The sequence below is a fragment of the Caenorhabditis briggsae genome, assembly GCF_000004555.2.
Source record: "Caenorhabditis briggsae complete genome, chrV, whole genome shotgun sequence".
Lineage (NCBI taxonomy): Eukaryota > Metazoa > Nematoda > Chromadorea > Rhabditida > Rhabditidae > Caenorhabditis > Caenorhabditis briggsae.
The window spans coordinates 344,676-364,076 of NC_013488.2; the positions used below are offsets into that span (position 1 = coordinate 344,676).

General features: G+C 37.8%; 8 protein-coding genes across 8 annotated transcripts; 4 read left to right on the plus strand and 4 right to left on the minus strand.

The window, feature by feature from the left end:
- Positions 1-44: 44 nt before the first annotated feature.
- CBG26863 lies at positions 45-1,422 on the plus strand (the record flags this gene model as incomplete). Its single annotated transcript, XM_045236478.1, has 4 exons — positions 45-182; positions 496-646; positions 1,000-1,148; positions 1,195-1,422. 4 exons carry the CDS (start codon positions 45-47, stop codon positions 1,420-1,422), a joined length of 666 nt encoding a protein of 221 aa, XP_045099156.1.
- A 182-nt stretch (positions 1,423-1,604) lies between these two features.
- On the minus strand, positions 1,605-4,022 carry CBG11431 (the record flags this gene model as incomplete). The annotated part of the gene is made up of 5 exons (XM_002635147.1): positions 1,605-1,886; positions 1,936-2,414; positions 2,470-2,716; positions 2,763-3,127; positions 3,947-4,022. The coding sequence occupies 5 exons, from the start codon at positions 4,020-4,022 to the stop codon at positions 1,605-1,607; spliced, it is 1,449 nt and encodes a 482-aa protein (XP_002635193.1).
- A 2,347-nt stretch (positions 4,023-6,369) lies between these two features.
- CBG11430 lies at positions 6,370-7,396 on the minus strand (the record flags this gene model as incomplete). Its single annotated transcript, XM_002635146.1, has 2 exons — positions 6,370-6,716; positions 7,357-7,396. The coding sequence occupies 2 exons, from the start codon at positions 7,394-7,396 to the stop codon at positions 6,370-6,372; spliced, it is 387 nt and encodes a 128-aa protein (XP_002635192.1).
- A 244-nt stretch (positions 7,397-7,640) lies between these two features.
- Positions 7,641-9,341, plus strand: Cbr-srw-145 (the record flags this gene model as incomplete). The annotated part of the gene is made up of 5 exons (XM_002635145.2): positions 7,641-7,873; positions 8,189-8,467; positions 8,528-8,869; positions 8,917-9,055; positions 9,234-9,341. 5 exons carry the CDS (start codon positions 7,641-7,643, stop codon positions 9,339-9,341), a joined length of 1,101 nt encoding a protein of 366 aa, XP_002635191.2.
- A 1,162-nt stretch (positions 9,342-10,503) lies between these two features.
- On the minus strand, positions 10,504-11,964 carry Cbr-dpr-1 (the record flags this gene model as incomplete). Its single annotated transcript, XM_002635144.2, has 8 exons — positions 10,504-10,596; positions 10,646-10,720; positions 10,768-10,969; positions 11,013-11,415; positions 11,462-11,545; positions 11,591-11,656; positions 11,708-11,878; positions 11,949-11,964. 8 exons carry the CDS (start codon positions 11,962-11,964, stop codon positions 10,504-10,506), a joined length of 1,110 nt encoding a protein of 369 aa, XP_002635190.2.
- A 2,465-nt stretch (positions 11,965-14,429) lies between these two features.
- On the minus strand, positions 14,430-15,597 carry Cbr-srx-10 (the record flags this gene model as incomplete). The annotated part of the gene is made up of 5 exons (XM_002635143.2): positions 14,430-14,573; positions 14,622-14,885; positions 14,928-15,057; positions 15,106-15,347; positions 15,391-15,597. 5 exons carry the CDS (start codon positions 15,595-15,597, stop codon positions 14,430-14,432), a joined length of 987 nt encoding a protein of 328 aa, XP_002635189.2.
- A 215-nt stretch (positions 15,598-15,812) lies between these two features.
- CBG11426 lies at positions 15,813-16,944 on the plus strand (the record flags this gene model as incomplete). The annotated part of the gene is made up of 6 exons (XM_045236479.1): positions 15,813-15,953; positions 16,217-16,405; positions 16,452-16,503; positions 16,581-16,645; positions 16,689-16,803; positions 16,850-16,944. The coding sequence occupies 6 exons, from the start codon at positions 15,813-15,815 to the stop codon at positions 16,942-16,944; spliced, it is 657 nt and encodes a 218-aa protein (XP_045094532.1).
- A 733-nt stretch (positions 16,945-17,677) lies between these two features.
- Positions 17,678-19,280, plus strand: Cbr-clec-262 (the record flags this gene model as incomplete). Its single annotated transcript, XM_002635141.2, has 6 exons — positions 17,678-18,010; positions 18,059-18,317; positions 18,538-18,717; positions 18,763-18,893; positions 18,966-19,147; positions 19,196-19,280. 6 exons carry the CDS (start codon positions 17,678-17,680, stop codon positions 19,278-19,280), a joined length of 1,170 nt encoding a protein of 389 aa, XP_002635187.2.
- Between the last annotated feature and the right edge of the window lie 121 nt (positions 19,281-19,401).

Here is a 19,401-nt window from a genome sequence, read left to right on the forward strand (position 1 = left end):
ATAAAGTCAATGAGAAAAATGGCTTTGTTCAAGACGGAAAGGTTATGTTTCAAATCAACATCGGCATCAGCAAGATCGACGATCTCTATTCCGGAGACTTCATTGATTTCTCAGTGCCACGTGGCTCTGACACCGACATAGTTTTGGTTGTAGCTCAGAAGAAATTCCACGTCTCGAAGCAGGTATCAATAGAATTGTCGTAATTCTGGTACCAAAAAAAGGAGTTGTGGAAAAGAAACGCCAGTAGCTTTGGCGGAAGGTCCCAAAACGAGAACTACCGTAACCTAAAATATCTTTTTTCTGGATTTTTAATCTTAATTTTTTCCTTCAGATAGTGGAAATTTGACTGAAAGCAGAGATAATAGATGGGGGAAAATGAACATATTCTTACTAGGCCACGGCCACCAGCCTTTTTCGTCCACGGCTCCGATTTCTTGTACCAGAATAATAATAAAAATAGCTTTTTGACCCCACGAGAACGGTTACAGTATTCAGATTCTATCCATCCACTCTCAATACTTCCAAGCAATGTTCTATGGAAACTTCAACGAGAGCAAGATGGGAGAGATCCCCATTGCCGCTGTTGACTTGAACGCCTTCCACATTTTTCTTCAGTACATTCATATGGCGCCGATTAAGATTTGTGGTAGGATTTTGCCTACTATTATGTATATTATGGTACCGAAAAAGAGCTGAGGAAGAGAAACACCGGTTGCCGTGGTCGAAGCTCCCAAAGCGACAACTACCTTAACCTAGATATAGGTTTATTTTCAGGTTTTATTTTCTCGTTTTTCACTGCTTTTCGGCGAGTTTTTGTTATTTTTCCCAAAAAAAAAAGTCGGAAAATAGGAAGATTAAATAGTGAAAAATTGACTGAAACCGCACAAAAATCGAGATGATAAATCTGTAAAAAAAATATTTTTGAGTTTTGGTAGTTGTTGTTGTGGGACGTTCGGATACTTTTTGTACCAAAAAATAGTTTACAGCAATAATTTTCAGCTGAAAATGTCAGTCAATTGTTGATGATGGGAGACCTCTTTGGTGTGAAAAAGCTGATGAGAGAGTGCGAAAACTTTCTGTTGAGAAAGGACGTCGATGAGACGGACTTCTTTGATTTGGCAGTTTTTCACAATTTGGATCGAGTTTTGGTATTTAAGGATCACTTTTTATGAATAAAAAAGAAAAAAATTTCAGTGTGAGAAGATCAACGAGAAAAGTGTGGAAGAATTGACACTCTGGTGGTCCATGGATCCTAAACTCCCTCCTGCGGCAATGAATTTTCTGACAGGCAAATTGGGAACGGGGGTGGACCCTAAAGAGAATGACGAACCAGAAGAAAAGTATGATTCTGAATCTACTAGTTCTACTTCTGAAGAAGATTCTGATTCCAATTCCGACTCGGAATCGGATTCTGATGCATAGTTATCTTTTTTATTTGAATAAAGATTATAGTATTTGTATAGTATTCATTGAGTTCAATTAATTATTCAACGAAAGAAGACAATGTACCCGAAAGGAATTTGAAAAAAAACAATAATGAAAGAAGAGTGTTATCAGTATGAAGTGATTGATGAGATGCAGAGGAATGTGATAGAGAAATATAATTAAACTTTAGTCTGATAAAGAGGAGTATTTTTTGTGGCCGAATGTTTGATGGTTCTATCTGTCCATGGAGCAGGTTTCGCAGTTGCCAACCAACAGAAGATAGCATTGCAGATGAGAAGAATGGCGGCGTGAACGAAGAAGACGATTCTCCACTCGGCGACAGTTCCTTGTTTAAGAATCGAAGAGACAATAAGAGGGCAGACGATCATAGAGAAACATATGAGAATTTGATGAATCGCCATGACGAAGTGGTTGTACTGACGAGAGACTAGAGCAGAACACTGAAAAGTTTCCGATCAATATTCAAACTCAATTTTGTAAATCTCTCACTTTACTAAAACCTCCTCCGTTGAAACCGAACATTCCGGTCGCGAGAGTCATTAAAACCAACCCCAGCACTCCTTGTCCTTGTTTTACAAATCCTAAAGCAACCAGGAATACTGCACTGGCACCAAGAGCAATCGTGTTGTAAATTCGGATCTTTGTTGTTTCAGAGATTCCGTGAATCTTATCACTGGAATGTCCGGCGAACATCTTGACCAAGAATTGGAAGAGTACTGGGACTGCAGCTGCGAAGCCGGTCTTCTCAAATGAATAACCCCCCACATCATGAAGGAAAACTGGAGAGTAGATGTGGATGAGTTGAACTGCGATCAGATCTCCAAATGCACCAATCCAGATTCCCCATACTGATGGGGTGGTCGCGATTTCGAGGTATGGGGTCTTATGGGTGTGATCATGAATTGCTTCTTCGGATTTGTTAAATTCAATTTCTGCTAGTTCAGCTGGTCGAACAAATTTGTTGTCTTCTGGAAAATCAACTTGGTAGTAACACTAATACAAAAGTTTCTCTTGGAAAATTACCTGGTGAATCAGTGAAAATTGCGAACCAAATTATGAAAACTGCGAAAGAAATCAAAGCATGAAGATAGAAAACAGCTTTCCATCCAAATGCCGACGAGCAAAGTTCTCCAGCAACAGGCATAGAGAAAATCGAGGAAGTCTGTCCGAATGTAGTTAGAGCCGCGATAAAAAGTCCTTGCTGAGCCAATGATGCCCAAGAAGAGGTGATTGCTCCGACTGCCGGGAAGCAAGTTGCATAGGAAAGACCCTGAATTATGATAATGAAAATTTAATCTTTTTTGTGACTACTGTACCTGTAAGAATCTCAAAATGACAAACATATAAAAGTGAAGAGGAGCCAGGATGGGAATTAAGAACGTCGATACAGTAGCCAACATTCCAGAAGCGAAGAACACATTTTTCAGCCCAATCTTAGTGATTCCAATGATAACAGGAAGTACTCCACAAACGGCTCCAATAGCTACAGTACTCAACAGAATTGTTTTCTCTTGACGTGTGTATCCAATAAAATGAGTGTGGTTTCCAGAGAGTTCTTGACTTTCTCCAGTTCCTGGCATACAGAGAACGGTGAAGTTGAAACAGACGACATTCGACATGAGGGAGGTGAGGCAGAGCATTGTGGAGATGAGGACAAGGTAGCGCACACATCCTGGTTTCGCTGGAAAAATCGATTAATCAGATTTTGTAGTAGAGGATGAAGTCGAGCTGATGATTACAAGTTTTCGGAAAAACTCAGAAAAAGTATACAATATTTATAGGCGCCAACTCCGTCCTTGTACTTTGAGAACTGAGATAAGTGAGCTCTAAGGGGCCGAATACGGGGACTTCTCTTACAATTAGCGTCTTCTAGTTGACAATTTTTCGAGATCTTTTTTACTTAAATTTTTAGCCAATTATACATATGAATTTAGACTTGTTCGATGTTCTTGAAAATTTTTCGATCAATCTTAGAATAATTTTCAGGGATTCAACTTCGACCATTTTCCATTTGAAGTTATCGAAAAAATGTCACATTTGAGCTCAACTATCTCGGTTTCTATAACAGATATCAAAAATTAACTAACAAAATGTTTGTGATATTATGATAAACATTTAATCAGTTGGCCATTGTTTGATATCTTTCACAGTAATTGAGATATATGAGCTCAAAGTTAACTGGTTGGGTTCTGATAGAGTGTCTCACTATGATCACTATTACAATTAAGCTTTTATCTATTTCTGTCTCATGCCAAAAATAAAACTTCCGGTGACGATATAATCTTTCAACTTTCATATCTTCTTTTTTTTCTGATAATTACTATCAACCTGACAAAACGTCATACAATCGTACGAGGTTGAATTTAGGTCACAAGATCAACTATGTATGTAAATCTGTTTTTTGTTGTTGGCTAGGGCTCACATGATAATGAGTTCACATGATGATAATGTTTAGAACTATTTTTTGTTATTTCAATTTCTCAAAAAAAGCAATACTCACCGGTTGGAAGTTCTTTACTTGGAATCGGCACGACTATTCCCTTTTGAGTCTCTGGTGAAGTTTTTCCCACTGTCATTTTCTCTGGAATAGGACATTCAACGAAAAAATAAAGGAACAATTGACCCGAAAGGAAGAGAACGAGAGAAAAATGCATAGATCATTCTCGGAAAAAAAGAATCAAAAAGTTGGTAAATATGAGACAATGTGGAACAGGTTGATATGAAATGGACATGGCAGGTAGGGGGTAGAAGACGTGATGGATGATGGACCGAAGGTCGATTTGTTCGATTCGTCGATCGTTTTCTCCCCCAATCTCACATCATCATAGTTATATGTGTGGAAGCTCCGCCCGCTTCCGATTTGAAATTCGTTATGATTCAGGTTTGGAACCAAGTGGATATCTGATTTTTGTGATTAAGTGATTTTTCGTACAGGTTCTGGGTTTTGGAGATTTTCATAACATGTCCTCTAATAACCTGAAATTTCAAAAAAATCCGACATTTCTGGAAAACCAAAATTTTCGAAATTCTAATAGTTTTGTATTCTAAAAGTCCCGAAATCCAACAAATATCCGAAATTTTGAAAAATTTAAATAATCTGGAGATCCGAAAATCTGAAGATACTGATGTCTGAAAATTCAAAAATTAAGAAAACACCAAATTTTCGAAAACTCTAAAAGTTCCAAAATAACGAAATTCCAAAAATTCTCAGCATTCAATTGTTATGAAAATCCAAAACTGCAGATTCAATCAACACTTTGAAAGCAAAGATCACAATGAGATTGAACAGATTTAAAATTAAACCAATTGGAAAACAATACCAGGTTCAAAAAAACGCAGGATATCTTCTATGGATCACGAATTTTTATATTCTACCATTGATAGATTTGTTTGATCAACTCTGAGTACCCCACCCTGCTACGTTAACACATAAAAACCAAAATGTGACTATATTCGTCATATCTGAAAACAACTATGAAACAATAAGAGTAAACACTGTGAGGCAAAAAATTTTCTGTGTTTTTTCATCAAATGAACTCTTTAAATACTTTCATCGCTTATCAACTGTTTTCGATTCTGCTGTTGCCAGTGAATTGACGAGAATGTGGAACAACGATGGGAGAGAAATTTTTGGAATTCTGGAGGAGCTGTTTTGAAGTTTTTTGATTGAAGATCACACATCGAGCACCGTGCTTCTGCATTTTTAAAATTTTCTGAACCGAAAACCATTGGCGTCATTGGAGACCGTGTGGCCAGAGTAGAGAGTACAAAATCAAAAGAGACAGCTGATTTGGAGGAAACCGGTCTCTTTTGTGTCTTATCATCATTAATCTTCTAATTGTCATAAATTTATACATAATGATTTTATAAAGAGACGATGAACTCAGAATGTTCTCAGAAATCAGAGAGGGATTCCCCGAGGGTTTCGGCAAAATTTTTATCATTGTGGGATATTTTGCAAAAAGAGATTTCATGTCAATTTGAGATTGAATAATGGGAAACTGATTCAGCCCTGTAAAAAAGTGAAAAATATAATTAACCAATCTGGTACAGTACAGAACAGGAAAAAAATTGCATGTGGGATCTCCACAAGTAATAAGGAGCATATTCACTCTGAATTTTTGAGGAAAATGAAAAAAAAAATTATGGGATCATCCATGCTATTCATCTGAACTTCTCAGAATAAAGACAAATTTTAAACTAATTCCCACTGTCCAAGATTTATAGGTACTTTTCAAATTACCAATAACTGATATACCATACACTCTAATATGTATAACGCTTCCCAAACTCTACTTTAGAACGTCTACTTTGTGCTCATATTTCTCGGTTTTTTCAAAAGATATAAAAATATTGTCAATTGATTAAATGTTAATCATAACCAGCCTGTTTGCCGCGCCTCCGGCGTTTCAAACAGTTGGCTGGTGCGCCTTCGGCGCGATTTAATTTATAAATTTTACTGTTCGTCGCTTCGCTCCTCTGTCTTATTCAAAGGGTCACGTAAATTTATATTTTATTCCAACTTTTTCAACGTGTTCGGACAGATCGAGAAAGAGACGCAACTTCATTCATTTATATAAGAATGATATTAGAAATATTTTGACAGTTGACCACTTGTTGATATCTCAAACAGGAAACGAGATAATTAGGTTCAAATGTGCGATTTTTTAAAAGAAGTGCATAGATTTCAAAAGAAAAAATTAAAGTGATATTTAAACGTGATGGAAAAAATTGTTTCAAAAACTCACGACCCTAGTTGGCCCATTGACCTCAGGGAGATTACTATAAAGGAAGAGGGAAATGGAGGGAAGAATCAGTTCTCGCCTTCTCTGGGCTCCCGAGAGAAGAGCCTGGAGAAGTGGACCGGTAGTCCTGGATCCGGGATTCCGGAAATCCGGGGTCCTCGATCCTAGGTTCTGGGTGTCATGGATCCGGGTGACGTGGGTCCGGGTGACCTGGATCCGGGTGACCTGGATCCGGGTGACCTGGGTCCGGTTGACCTGGGTCCGGGTGACCTGGATCCGGGTGACCTGGATCCGGTTGACCTTGATCCGGGTGACCTGGATCCGGGTGACCTGGATCCGGTTGACCTGGATCCGGGTGACCTGGATCCGGGTGACCTGGGTCCGGGTGACATTGATCCGGGTGACCTGGATCCGGGTGACCTTGATCCGGGTGACCTGGGTCCGGGTGACCTGGGTCCGGTTGACCTGGGTCCGGGTGACCTGGGTCCGGGTGGCCTTGATCCGGGTGATCTAGATCCGAGTGACCTGAATTTTCAACTATTTCCCACTGTCCCAAGATTTATAGGTACTTTCTCAAAATACCAAAAACTGATATACCATAGAAACTCAAATATGTATAAGGCTTCCCAAACCACCTACATTGAGCTCATATATCGTGCATATGGTAAATCTCATAATTTCACAATTTTTCAAAAATCAAAACCACTATTTTTACAGTGCTTTCCTGAAAAATAATAATGAAAGTAATTATTGAGCAATTTCACTTCCCAACTGACTTCTAGCACATTATGAAACGAAGCTAATTTAATCGGGGGTCAAAAAGTTCAAATCAACTTTTTTGTTATTTAGTGGAATGATTACATCTTTTTTTATGTTTTCAGATGTGAAAAATTGAAAAAATCTTGATTAAGCCTATTGATCATTTTTTGTACTATTCTGAGTTCCGAACTTTGATTCCGCAAAAGTGTTGAACATTTTTAAGCCTGATCAGCTAAACTTTTCCAAGAATTGATTTTCGATGTTTTTTTGATTCTGAGAATCGAAATTCTGATTTTAAACCAAAATGACTAATTGTGCAATTGTTCCAAGAAAACAAGTTCTTACTAATCTATCGTTCCTTAATTCCTTAAATCTATTTCCGAAAAGCCACCCGAACAACGCATACCTCGACCTCCCTTTCGAATTCCAGACGTATTTTTTGCCATGATTACATTTATTTTACCCATTCCTCTCTCCATCAATGTTTTGAAGAATTACGCAAAACCACCAATTCCATTCCCTCTCTCCCTCTCTCTCTTCTCGTTTTCTCATTTTCACCCGTTACTCTGTTAGAAAATTCAATTTTCTCCATTCTGCCAGAAGGTCGGCCCTCTTCATAGAAGCTCAAACTTCAAGAGAATATGACATCAAACCACCAATAAGTTTGACCTGGACTCACTGCACTCAAGAATGTTCAACATCAGACCGAATGTTGTGTTTTCGTTTCTGTCGGACCATGAATACACAATTTGCTTCTTCAGCTTTATTATCAATTCATTTCATTTGATAGTTCTAACAAGAAAATATATGCGGACCGCTTCGATTTATGTTTTGTTAATTGGAGTATGCCTATCCGAGTTGTATTCAATGACGATTCCGTTGAAGATAAAGTTGGAAGAGTTTTGGCTGCAGTGGCAGAAGTGGTAAGTTTCCATGGCTATTTGGAATTGAGACAAAATCTTTAAAAAAAAAAACACACATTAGTGGAAATTGAAGGAGGGGGATAGAACACTTTTCGAAGTTTTTTTGAAGCTAGGGTTTACATTCTGATGTAACGGTGTACAATGCTTTCTGTTCACTCTGCGCACATCTAGCTTCTCTCGCGTGGCTCAGTCGGTAGCGGCGCCGCACCTTCAATATTTGAGAGGCTTATATGAACAATACGTTGAAACACCAATTTTTTTTGCATGTCCCCTCCCTCCTTTCATACGCATTCCTGCAATACTAAAAAATTCCAGTCCCGTTCCTCCATCCGTTCTTCAAATCTATTTCAACCGAATCGTTCTATCAACTGCTGATAACATGGCACGTCTATCTGGCTGGCTATGTCTTCTATTCGCATTGGTTCGAGTAGTTGTTTTACGAAAAATCAGCGATAATCGATTCCAAATGATCTCAGCTCCAGGTTTCGGATGGATTCTGATATTCTTCAGCTTCGTTGGAAGTTTTGTTATTTCGTTATCCTATTATTTCAAAGATCAAATTGAAGAGTTAGGAGTATGGACCCCACAGCCTGGGTAAGATACAAATTTCTTGTTTTTTTTTCTGATTTTTTTTCCAAATGCTTAGAATTTTAGATGTGAATCCTTATCAACTACGGAAATTTACGAGTATCGACTAATTGTATCTGATCTCTATACATTTGGAAATGGAGTGTTCGCTGTTCTATTTTTCCTTTCCAATGGATTTTTTTCACATATTCTTCCCTGTGTTTTGTACCCAATTTTGATTATATTCTTATTGATGGAAATTCGAAAATTGAAAAAGAGCAAAAATGGTTCCACAACTGTAAATCCACATCAGAAGCGAAATGAGAAAACGACGATTCTGGTGACGATCATTTCGATTTTCGAATTTTTTATTCAACTTTGCTATTCGATAATTTTCATTCTAGAGCTGGTGACCTGGGGAAGGAACCTGTGAGTTTGGAAGATTTGAAAACTTTCTAAAACTCTAAAGTGTTCAGAGACTATAAACAGTACGCCAGAGTGGGAATCAAATGGATATTCGCATTCAATGCTTCAACGAGATGTTTACTTTGTGTTTTATTCTCCTGTAGATATCGGAATACTATCAGAAGAATGTTTGGTTTAAGGGATCGATTGGTAAGTGATGAGGAAAGAACTAGAACAAAAAATAAATCGTTTCAATGGTCAGTGACCCCTCAATTCTGTCAAGACACATTCTAAATAAAATATCCTCTATTTTTCGAGAACAAACAAAAATATGTCGTCCCAATTCCAACAACCCAACTTTGTTTCAATGATCCCCTATATTTTCCAGATGTTAAATGGACACAAAGCGAGTACCGCCCGTCCTTCTCCAGCATTACAAAGATCTGCTTCATCGATACTTCCTCCGTGCAGCCCCAAGATAGAATCGAGCTTATAACTTGAGATTTGATTGTTTCTTCAAAATGTGCTGATTTTTCTTCTGATATTTGCAAACGAATAAACCAACCAGATCAACTACTTTGAGTTATGATGATAATCTAGAACAAGGAAGTGTTCTGCTGAATCAGAGAACATTTTCTTGAAGCTATTCCTAATTGGATTCCATTTGGGCAATATTTTCTTCAGTTTTTAAAAGACACAAATACGAAAAATGATGTTGATCATTGCCGAAAAATGACCTGAATAGAAAATCTTTGATTTTTAAGATCGTATATCGGATTTCTGATCGTTTTGGATTTTTTCTTGTTTCAAAAAGTAGTGACGTTTCTTTGATGTCGTTTTTCATTGGTTTAGACTTTTTTTGAAATTTATAGGTCAGAATACACTTTTCGTAGAAAGAAGTTTCAGTTTCAAATGTTTTTGATAATAACACAAGGGTCCGGCTTGGTCAGAAATTGCTCCCCACATGACTTTTAAGCCTTAAATTAAATAATTACGAAGAGGGGTGTATTTTTAATCAACGCGCGATTGGCGCTTTTGTTGGGCGTTTGATACTCAGCCAACGTAAATAAGAAAATGTTTTCAGTGGGGCGCGATTTATGACAATGAGTTTTGGACGGTTATGTAGACGTGAAAGGAAAAAAAAACTTTTACAAGTGAGCAACAATAGGGGCTGAGCCTGCTAAGTTGTAAACAACATAATTTTTCACAACCGGATCTTGCTTTTTTTTTTAATTAACAATAAACATTCTTCTCTCTCACACAAAGTGAACTATGATATTGATACTGATAATACGACAATCAAAAGAAAGTCACTAACGAGTTTGGAATTTTCTGTTCGGCTGTTGGCTTCTAACTTCTAGATAAAAACTGATGGGTTCGGCTATTGAACGGTTATTGGCCAGGTCGAGACTTGCCAAAAAACGGCTTCATAGCAGACCATCATCAGATTTTGGTCGGAACTTGAAAGTTGAAATATTACTAGCTCGGAACCTCGTATTAAGTCGGAGTTTGGTCGACTTTAGTAACGGTCTGATCAGGAGTTCCTGGCGACGCTCGAATTTCTTACATTTTGAAACATTCAGAAAAGCACTTTATTAATGAAGTATCAACAATTAAATTATCTGTCATGTAAGCATAAATTAATATCCGTTTATATTTCAATGATCCATTCTCTCGTCTCCCACAATTTTCTTGGAACCGAAGTGATCTCCAAGCTTCTCGTACAAACTGACCATTTCACGATAGCTGTTCTAAACAATTTAAAATTTAATTCTTTTTAGCAGTTTTTTCTCAACTTACGAAAATAGGACCAAGAAGCAGTGTTAGATCAGCAATCCTCAGGGCAATCTCGAACTGATCCATATTTTTCTCGCTCTGAAAAATTTACATGAGGAACTCGATTTGAAATTTTTGATGCAAACCTTGTAATACTCTGTAACTGCCCATGTGACCCCAAGATAGTGTTCTTGGGCAACAATTTTAAGAGTTGTGCTGAAATCAACAACTCCTAGCTTCCAAATGACCAACGATTTTAGAAGGGCATACTCCACAATGTCAAGATTCAAGCTGCGAAGAATGTTCCCGACGTTTTCAAAGAAATGATTGACGAATTCAGTAAATAGCCTGGAATGTGAAAATTATCAATTAGTTTTACTCAGTCTAATACCTCCTTATCCCCTGATCCTCCTGGTTCTCCTCTCCCATCTCATCATCCAGATGAATCTGATCCCATAACGAATCCAGCCATAAGTTTGCAAAAGAAGTATACTGCAGGAGAATCCCAATGTCTTCAGAGTTCAACAGATCAGATCCTGGACAGTTGTTACAGATCGACACGGCATCAGATAGACTTTGTTGATTTAAGGAAAAGAAGGAATCGAATGATATTTTGTTCAGTGGGAATGGTTCCTTTTCGTTCAATTCTTGATAATACTCCAGAAGCTGATCAGCAGTGATATTCAAAAGTTTTAGAACGTCTTCATTTTCTATTGGTTTTTCTATTTCTTCTCTTTCTATTCCTTCCCGCCGTGGAAATCCCCGGAGAGATTCAAATGTAGAAGTTGCATAATCTAAAACTGATTGTTGATTCGGTATTCTGAAACTCTCTATGCCTACCTCTCACGATTACTTCGTTTCCATGACTGATATTCTCCCGAACGTATTTTGGGACCTTGTTGATGTCTCGTTTTCCTCGGACCACTAAAATTAAATTATCTAGTTGTGCTAAGAATTTCAGAAACCCACTTTTGGACTTCATTCCAGCGAACAAGCAGTTTTGGAAACGACACGCTCGACATCCACTACGAACAGCTGGAAAAATACGTTCAGTTTATCTACAAAAATTAAAGTTATAAAAATAACCATAGGACACTGGACAGTTGTTTGATTGTTTGCAGACGTACTGAATATTCAGAGAAACGGTTCTTCGAAAAAACGAAGCACACGCAAGACAAGTTGTGGACCCGAAATGATGTCGAACGTTTTCAGTGATAGTGCAGACAAGACAAGTTTTGATTCCATCACCGATTTGAGCTGGAAATTCATTTTCAAGGGAATAATTCTCAGAAATTCTGAGTCAGAATTGAAAAACAATCAAACTTACCGATTTCAGCACACATTCTTGTTCCTTGAATACACAATATGAACTGAATTCAGAAAATGACCATATTCGGTCTATTCGAATTCCTTTTTATTCCTCCCCATTCTGCTCGTTTTTTTTCAGCATAAAAAACGCGCGAACAGGAGATAGAGAGAGGCGGTGCAGGGTCGTTTTTTCTATAATTTTTTTTTTGTAGATTCGTCTTGATTAGGAATACTGTAGGCGTGAATACAGAACGCCCGGACAGGCAGATAGCATCTCTGAATCTGAAAAATAAATATTGGAGAAAATTCCGGGGTGTCTTTTTCGCAAGACAAGAATTCGGTGCAGATCTTGTTCAAAAGATCTTGTACAGAAAGGAATAGTACATCAAACACCTGAAAGTAAGATAAGAAGTAGGAAGTTTTTGGTATACAGGGAATAGCCTTAAAAGACTTGCTTGCTTTCCATAAGTTTTCGGTGGTACGAGGAATGAGACTGTAACTTGCTAGGAATTATAACTAAAAAACTAGCTGAAAAAAATATGTTTTCTAATTTTGGAATCTTGAAAAGAACGAGATTATTCTGAAGTCATTTTCCCGGAAAAGTTGTAACCTGAATCAAATATTAGAACCGTTAAACGAGTTCTCATTTGTCTCGTTCTTCTCGTTTGTAGCAGTTTTCATTTTTCCAGTTTTTGTTCGTACAAGTTATTCTTTGTAGCAGTTCTCATTCTCCAAGTTCTCATCCCTGATACCGCTGAGTTTTTTCGATTTTTTCAAACCTACATTTTCGACGCCGAACTTATTAGAAAGATTGAAAAACGGAATCTCTAGTTTGTCAAATTTTCAATATTCAATATTCTAGAGGTTTCGAAATCGGGGCCAACCATATCTAGGTTCAATTTGTATCATTTCTAGTCTTGAGTAAACTGCATGTAACTTTTATTGAACTATTGGAAGTATTTGCAATTCCAAACTGATACCTTCGTTGATACGAACTAGCTAAATCTCATTTTTTCTGAAATTACGGCTCCGCGTCACTTCGAAACCGGTCATTCCAAAATCGTGGTAATACAGGCGAATAGATACATTTCGGACTATAAAACCAATTTTAAGGTTTTCAAATATGATTTTTCTGATAGAACACATTCTGAGAATCGAAAAACTCAAAAATTTTTCTTCTTTCGAAAGCATCAAATTTTGGACATTTTTGATTTTCAGAATGTGTTCTGTCAGAAAAAGCATACTTGAAAACCCTGAAATTGTTTTTATAGTCTGAAATTTATCTATTCGCATGTATTACCACGGTTTCGAAATGACCGGTTTCGAAATGACTGGTTTCGAAGTGACACGGAGCCGAAATCTCCACTTTTCTTTCATCCAAAATTTATGTTTTCGCTTACTTGTTGAAGGATTGAACCGACTCTGGTCGGCCCGACCTGAAGAACAATTTCGAGGCTCGGTATCAAAACCCTGTATTTTTAGTTGTTTTTCTCAATTGTTTTCCTCTCCACATGACTGATATCCAAATCGTGTTACCATCAAGGTCCGGGCTTTCAAAACTTTTACAAAGGCCCGACCCATCACGAGTATGGTTTTTGCCATTGTTTGAAAAATTACCGTATCCTATATTCTCGTAGTTTGCCTACAAATTTTCTCTCTGATCGGCCTCGAAAACTACTCTCGTCATCTCCGCGGGGATCTTTGAAAGGTTTCTTCTCCCCTACTCAGATCGGCCTCGTGAGGGGCATTTTTTCTGAGTCTTTCATGTTTTGCCCTCTAATTTTTTATTACACCTGATCAATAAACAAATTAAATTAAAGGTTTTGTATTCAGACTGTTCAGATGTATAGAAAAAAGTGGGGAACGGGAAAAGAGGAGAATGACGTAGGGAAAATGAAGACGATGCGGGCACCTAGAGAATAGGTGTACTCAGAACAGATAACCATCGAATGTGTTATTTGTTTGGCCTCATTTATGTTTTGCTATAACTTTAAAAAAAGTTCAGATAAAAATATGACCATTGAAACAAAAGTCAAGTCCACTTTAGAATGCAGGACTATCGAAACAGAGGTTGGCGGATTCTGGTAAGGGCAGTTCCGTAACTGACTTGATGGATTTTTTACTGGAAAAGACAGAATGTCAAATATTTTTGTACTGCAGTTATTTCTCAATACATATTTAGGCGACTTCGGGTCGAGCCAAACAGGTATAACATATGAAGTCTTATTACTTTTCCTTCAGTATTTTCGCATTTTCCAATTATGGATGTTGTACCTCTAAATCGCTTTGCACCCCGATGACCCCAACATTTCTTGTTGTACTCTCCGAAATTTGTATGCCTTCTGCGAAGACGTTCACGTGAATTCCTTGAAATTCTGCCGAGATCAAACAATCAATTCAGTTTCAGCGGAGATCAGACAAAGATATGGAAATGGAAAGGTCAGTACAGTCGTACCCAAACAAGGTGAATTCAATACGTTTTTTTCAGATTCTCCGATCGTTAGGTGAAATTCTGGTTATACATCATCCATTCAGGGTTATCGGCGACGGGTGCAGCGTTTACATTAGTTTCAGTATTACCAACGGGTTCTTGTGATTGAACTTGGTTGCTTTTGAATATCCTTTTGAAGATTTCATTTTTAACCTGTTAAAATTAAAAAACCAATTATCAAATCAAATGATGTGAACCGACCTCTTCATTCACAAACATGAACACCCATCCAGTCGCACATCCATCCAATGCATAAACAACTGGAGTAATCATATTGGTCTCTAAGTGATCCTCTCCGAAAATTAATGGTGTTAACCGTAAAGTCGCATAAGTGATCATATAGTAAAGCGAGATGTAGGCAAACTGAACAGCCGCTGATCGTTCACGAGCTCTCATTTTTTGTTGATGCTTGTCCACGGTTTGATGCATCTCTTCTTTGGCTGAGTTACGGAGAGTGATGTAAATCTAAAAGGGTTCTTTAATTAGTTTAAAGGGAGTATGTCCTACCACAATGTAGCAAAAAGCAGTTCCTACGAACACTGGGATCGAAATGGATGAATCAATGTATCCACTCCAATCGGTTTTATTTTTGGGATTGTAAATCGCGTAGCCATACTTCTCGTGGTCCAGGTAAACGCTTCAATATTGGTTTTAGAAGTATGTCATGTCTACTTTTGAAACTCACATACAACAGGGAATAACAAAATCATTGACAAGGATTTTGAAAAAAGAAAGTACGGCTGCCAAAACACAGAATATTATTATCCGTTGTTTAGTGAAAATTTCAGTTTTCTTCAACACCAAATAAACGATTCGGTTAGTCACCATTAGAATCATAAGAAACAATCCATTGTACCAGGAAAACTGAACAATATTAGTCATGATCATGGGTCCCAAAGCGTTAACAGTATCAGCAAAAATGTAATGCTGAAACTTTCTATATTTAATTTTCAAACTTTTCAAAGCTTACGCTGGCTATAATTGTTGGAGCAAAATATACACAATTTATGAACAAACTTATCGCGGCATTGAGAGTTGTGATAATTGCAATTAGATAAACAAATTGGGTATCTCCTCTCTTCATCATCCTTATCAATGGAATCAAAGAAACCAAGTTGATTACAAGTCCAGTAAGAGATAATTGAAGAAAAAAGTAACCAGCGGCAGTTTTGAACATTTCGATTTTGTATAGTTGTTCAAGAACAAGTTGTTCGTGAAAGATAGTGGTTACTTTTATAATTACTTCTACTTCCTGTTTTCTGTATGTCTAGGTTTTTCAATCAATATATGGAGTTATAATTTCATTTATTGTTTGGTCGGCTACAATCCTCCCCGAATTCATTATTTTCGGCGGCCACCATGTTTTTCTTGCCACTTTTTCTATTTTGTTTGATGTCTACGACTGCTTATTGTGAGCCAAACTTCATGATAATAACTTATGGAGAACCAATTAAATATACTTCGTACACCACATTTGCTACGGATTCATGGGATGATTGTGTTAAGAAATGTAGAATATTGTCGAGTTGTGTGGTAATTTAGAAAAAAAAATCACCGTAAAACCTGTATTAGACGGGTCCCTAACTTTTAACTTTTAACTTTGATTTATCACCGTACCTGTCAGAGATATCACAAAGAGGTCAACTGATAAATTGCTCATGATAGTATCATAAGTATTTTGTCAGTTAGCAAAACTTTGATATCTTTCACAGGAATCGAGATGAATCAGCTCAAGTTTAGCAGTGGGCGTACCCTTCTTTTACAGCTTTACGGTGTACCATACAGATTAAAGAGAGATGCAAACGTTTCAATTGGCACATTTGTCTGAATTTCCTGTAAACTGCAAACTTTATGATGTAAATAAAGTATTCCAACTCAAAAAACTGCCACCGTCCCAGGAATTACTAGTTGCATTCAAAGTCGTTACAAATATCTGTCCCGCTATTGCGGAAAACCCTCCGACATTTGGGAATCAATCAAATTATGTTATTAATATTTTCTTTAGATTTCTTCTGAATACTAATTTTTCAGGGTGTTGCTTCAAACAATATGGCTAATTATACATATGAAATCAGCTACGGAGGTGATAACTCATGGACGATGAGTTACACCGGTGACATCTAGAATAATCTCCCGGAAATAATTTTGAACTTATTTCAGCGCTTCCAGTGTGTCCAGATGGTTGGACTATGTTCAGTCGACCCACTACCAAATGGTGTATTTTGGTCATTCAGTCTGTTAATTGTCTCCAAATTCAAATCTTTTCAGGTCATAGGCAATCCAGACACCATGTTAAATTATCCTGAAGCTCAATCATATTGTGAAAGTCTTAATTTGACAGTCACTGGATTAGAGACTACAGAAGAACGGGATTTCATTGCGAGTTAGTTGATACAGTAACCCTTGAAATAGCACTCAGAATAGTTTAGTTGCGGGAGTGGATAATCTTGGTCCAGACTATCCACAATTCGCTGGATTCTGGGTATCTGGAATGAGGAAGTCCGAGTGTTATGCGGATGGATGAGAATCGATATCCTACTGCACGGGGATTGACATGCAGGTTACTCATGTGGGATACCATATTCCATTTTGCTCTCGTATCTTTTCAGCAATCCACCTTCTCTGATAATTACCTAACCAATTATGCTGGCTACACATGGGACCAAGATCAACCAAACCGAGACACGGTCGGTGTATGGCAAAATTGTATTCAGGTGTGGATTCGAAACGCCGCCAAATTTCCAAACAATGTTAACGAAACTCTGGCTAATGGAAACGTTGACGATGCGGTGTGAGTTCATTGATTGACACACCTTAATACCTGTAATAGATGGTCACTGCCAAGCTTGAGGTAATATTTCATGACTCCAGTGAAAGGTATCAAAATCTGTCAATTGTTAAAATGTCTGTGATTTTATGACAAATATTTAATCAATTGACTACTTTTTAATATCTTTAACAGGAACCGAGATAAATTAGTTCAAATCTTGAAGATTTTAAACAGATTTCACGGTGAATACTGTATAGCTTATACTGTATGTTTTAGATGCGAAGAGTCCTACTATGCGTCGTACCAGATGAGGGGATTTGCATGTGGAAAGGTAGCAGAAATTCCAGATGGAGCAATGTGATCGCTCTTCCTAAATGCTTCTTTTTTTCCGAACATTGTTTGATGGATTGTTTCATTTATTTGGTCTCTCTGACTAATGAGACTATTTCATTGTTTCCGATTCACCACAATTATTTGGCTACAAACCATGAAAACACTTTCGGAGACCTCTCGGAGCATTCTCGGTGCACCAGACATCATTCTAAACACGCGCGAATATGAAAACATGGCAACAGAAGATGAGATTCCCAAATGTTTCCGACTGCTCCATCCGATTGGATTTTTCGCATTCATTGTTTTTTTAAACATGCCACTCTTCGCTCTTTTTCTTGTTTTATTACTCTTGCCTAGAACGTTCTCTGATTCCAATTCTATGATAGTCACCTATGGAAAACCTATAAACTACACAGCATCCTTTTCGCACATCTCTACTACATGGGAGGAATGCGTTGGGGCCTGTTATCAGAGTCTGAGTTGTGTTGTAAGATTTTCGAAAGAGTACAGTAGTCACTTTTATAACATACTCCAGGTAGCACACACTCCTGAAAGCCCCATCAACTGCAAATTATTCGATGTTAGCAAAGTTTTTGAAGTGGAAAAATTAGAGTCATCAAGCGGATTATTGGTGGCGTTCAAAGCCATAAACAGTGGGAATACATGTCCAATTGGGGATAATCCACCGACGTTTGGAAATTCAAAAAACCAGGGGACCGCTTCAAACCAAATCGCAAATTATACTTATGACATCGACTATAGTGTTGGCGACACTTGGCAACTTTCCTATACTGGTAGGAATGCACTATAAACAAGGCTGTCGGGAACAGGGCCACGGCAGTGGGACGTGTCATGAACTGTTCGTTCTTTCAGAAATAACTCTGTCAGCCAACCAGTAAATACTAGGACCTCCAAGCCGCCGAATCCTATCCACCCGAGAAGTCCCCTTACTAAAAAGCCGCGGCCTATATCCGACAGCCTAGACAATAAGTCAAAACCATATGTCGTTTTCAGCTATCCCGGTGTGCCCGAGTGGCTGGACACAGTTCACCCGACCCAGTACTAACGGGTGCATTCAGGTTATCGGAGGACCAGACGTCACTTATACTCAATCTGAAGCTCTTACGAATTGTGAAAACTTGGGTTCAACACTGACTGGTCTCGAGACAATAGACGAGCGGGACTTCGTTGCTAGTGAAAAAATTTCAGAAATTTAAGAAAGTAATATAATTTTTATAGACACTGGAATAGCTTTGCTTGGCCAAGATTATCCAGAATATGCAGGATTCTGGGTATCAGGAACCCGAAAGCCAGAGTGTTATACCGATGGTTGGGAGGGTTACTCGTACTGTACTGGCACTTCTCTACAAGTTAGTCTTTTTTTTAACTTCATGATGGAGAGATTCTCTTTCTCCAGTTCCAAAAGCCTAATTTAATTTGAGCAATTCGATTTCACGGACGGCTACCTGACCAACTACGCCGGATTCACATGGGACTGGCAGCAACCCGATAGAAATCTGAATGGTCCCTGGGCAAATTGCATTCAAATTTGGATAAGAAATCAGGCTAAATTTCCGCAATATTATTATACACTTTTTGCAAACGGGAATGCTGATGATGCAGTGTTTGTTTTGTTTATTTATAGAACGTTGCGATGATACCTGAATTTCAGATGTGATGTCGTGGATTATCAAAACTATCATTTACGCGGATTCGCATGTGGAAAGATTCCAGAAGTTCCAATGGGAGCTATTTGATTATATATCTTAAAATGATTGCGTTAATTTTTAATAAATACATCTTACTATTAGACCGCATGTTTGAAATGATAGTCTAATTTTCAGAAGCATTTTGTAGACTCTGAAGAATATTGTCCTT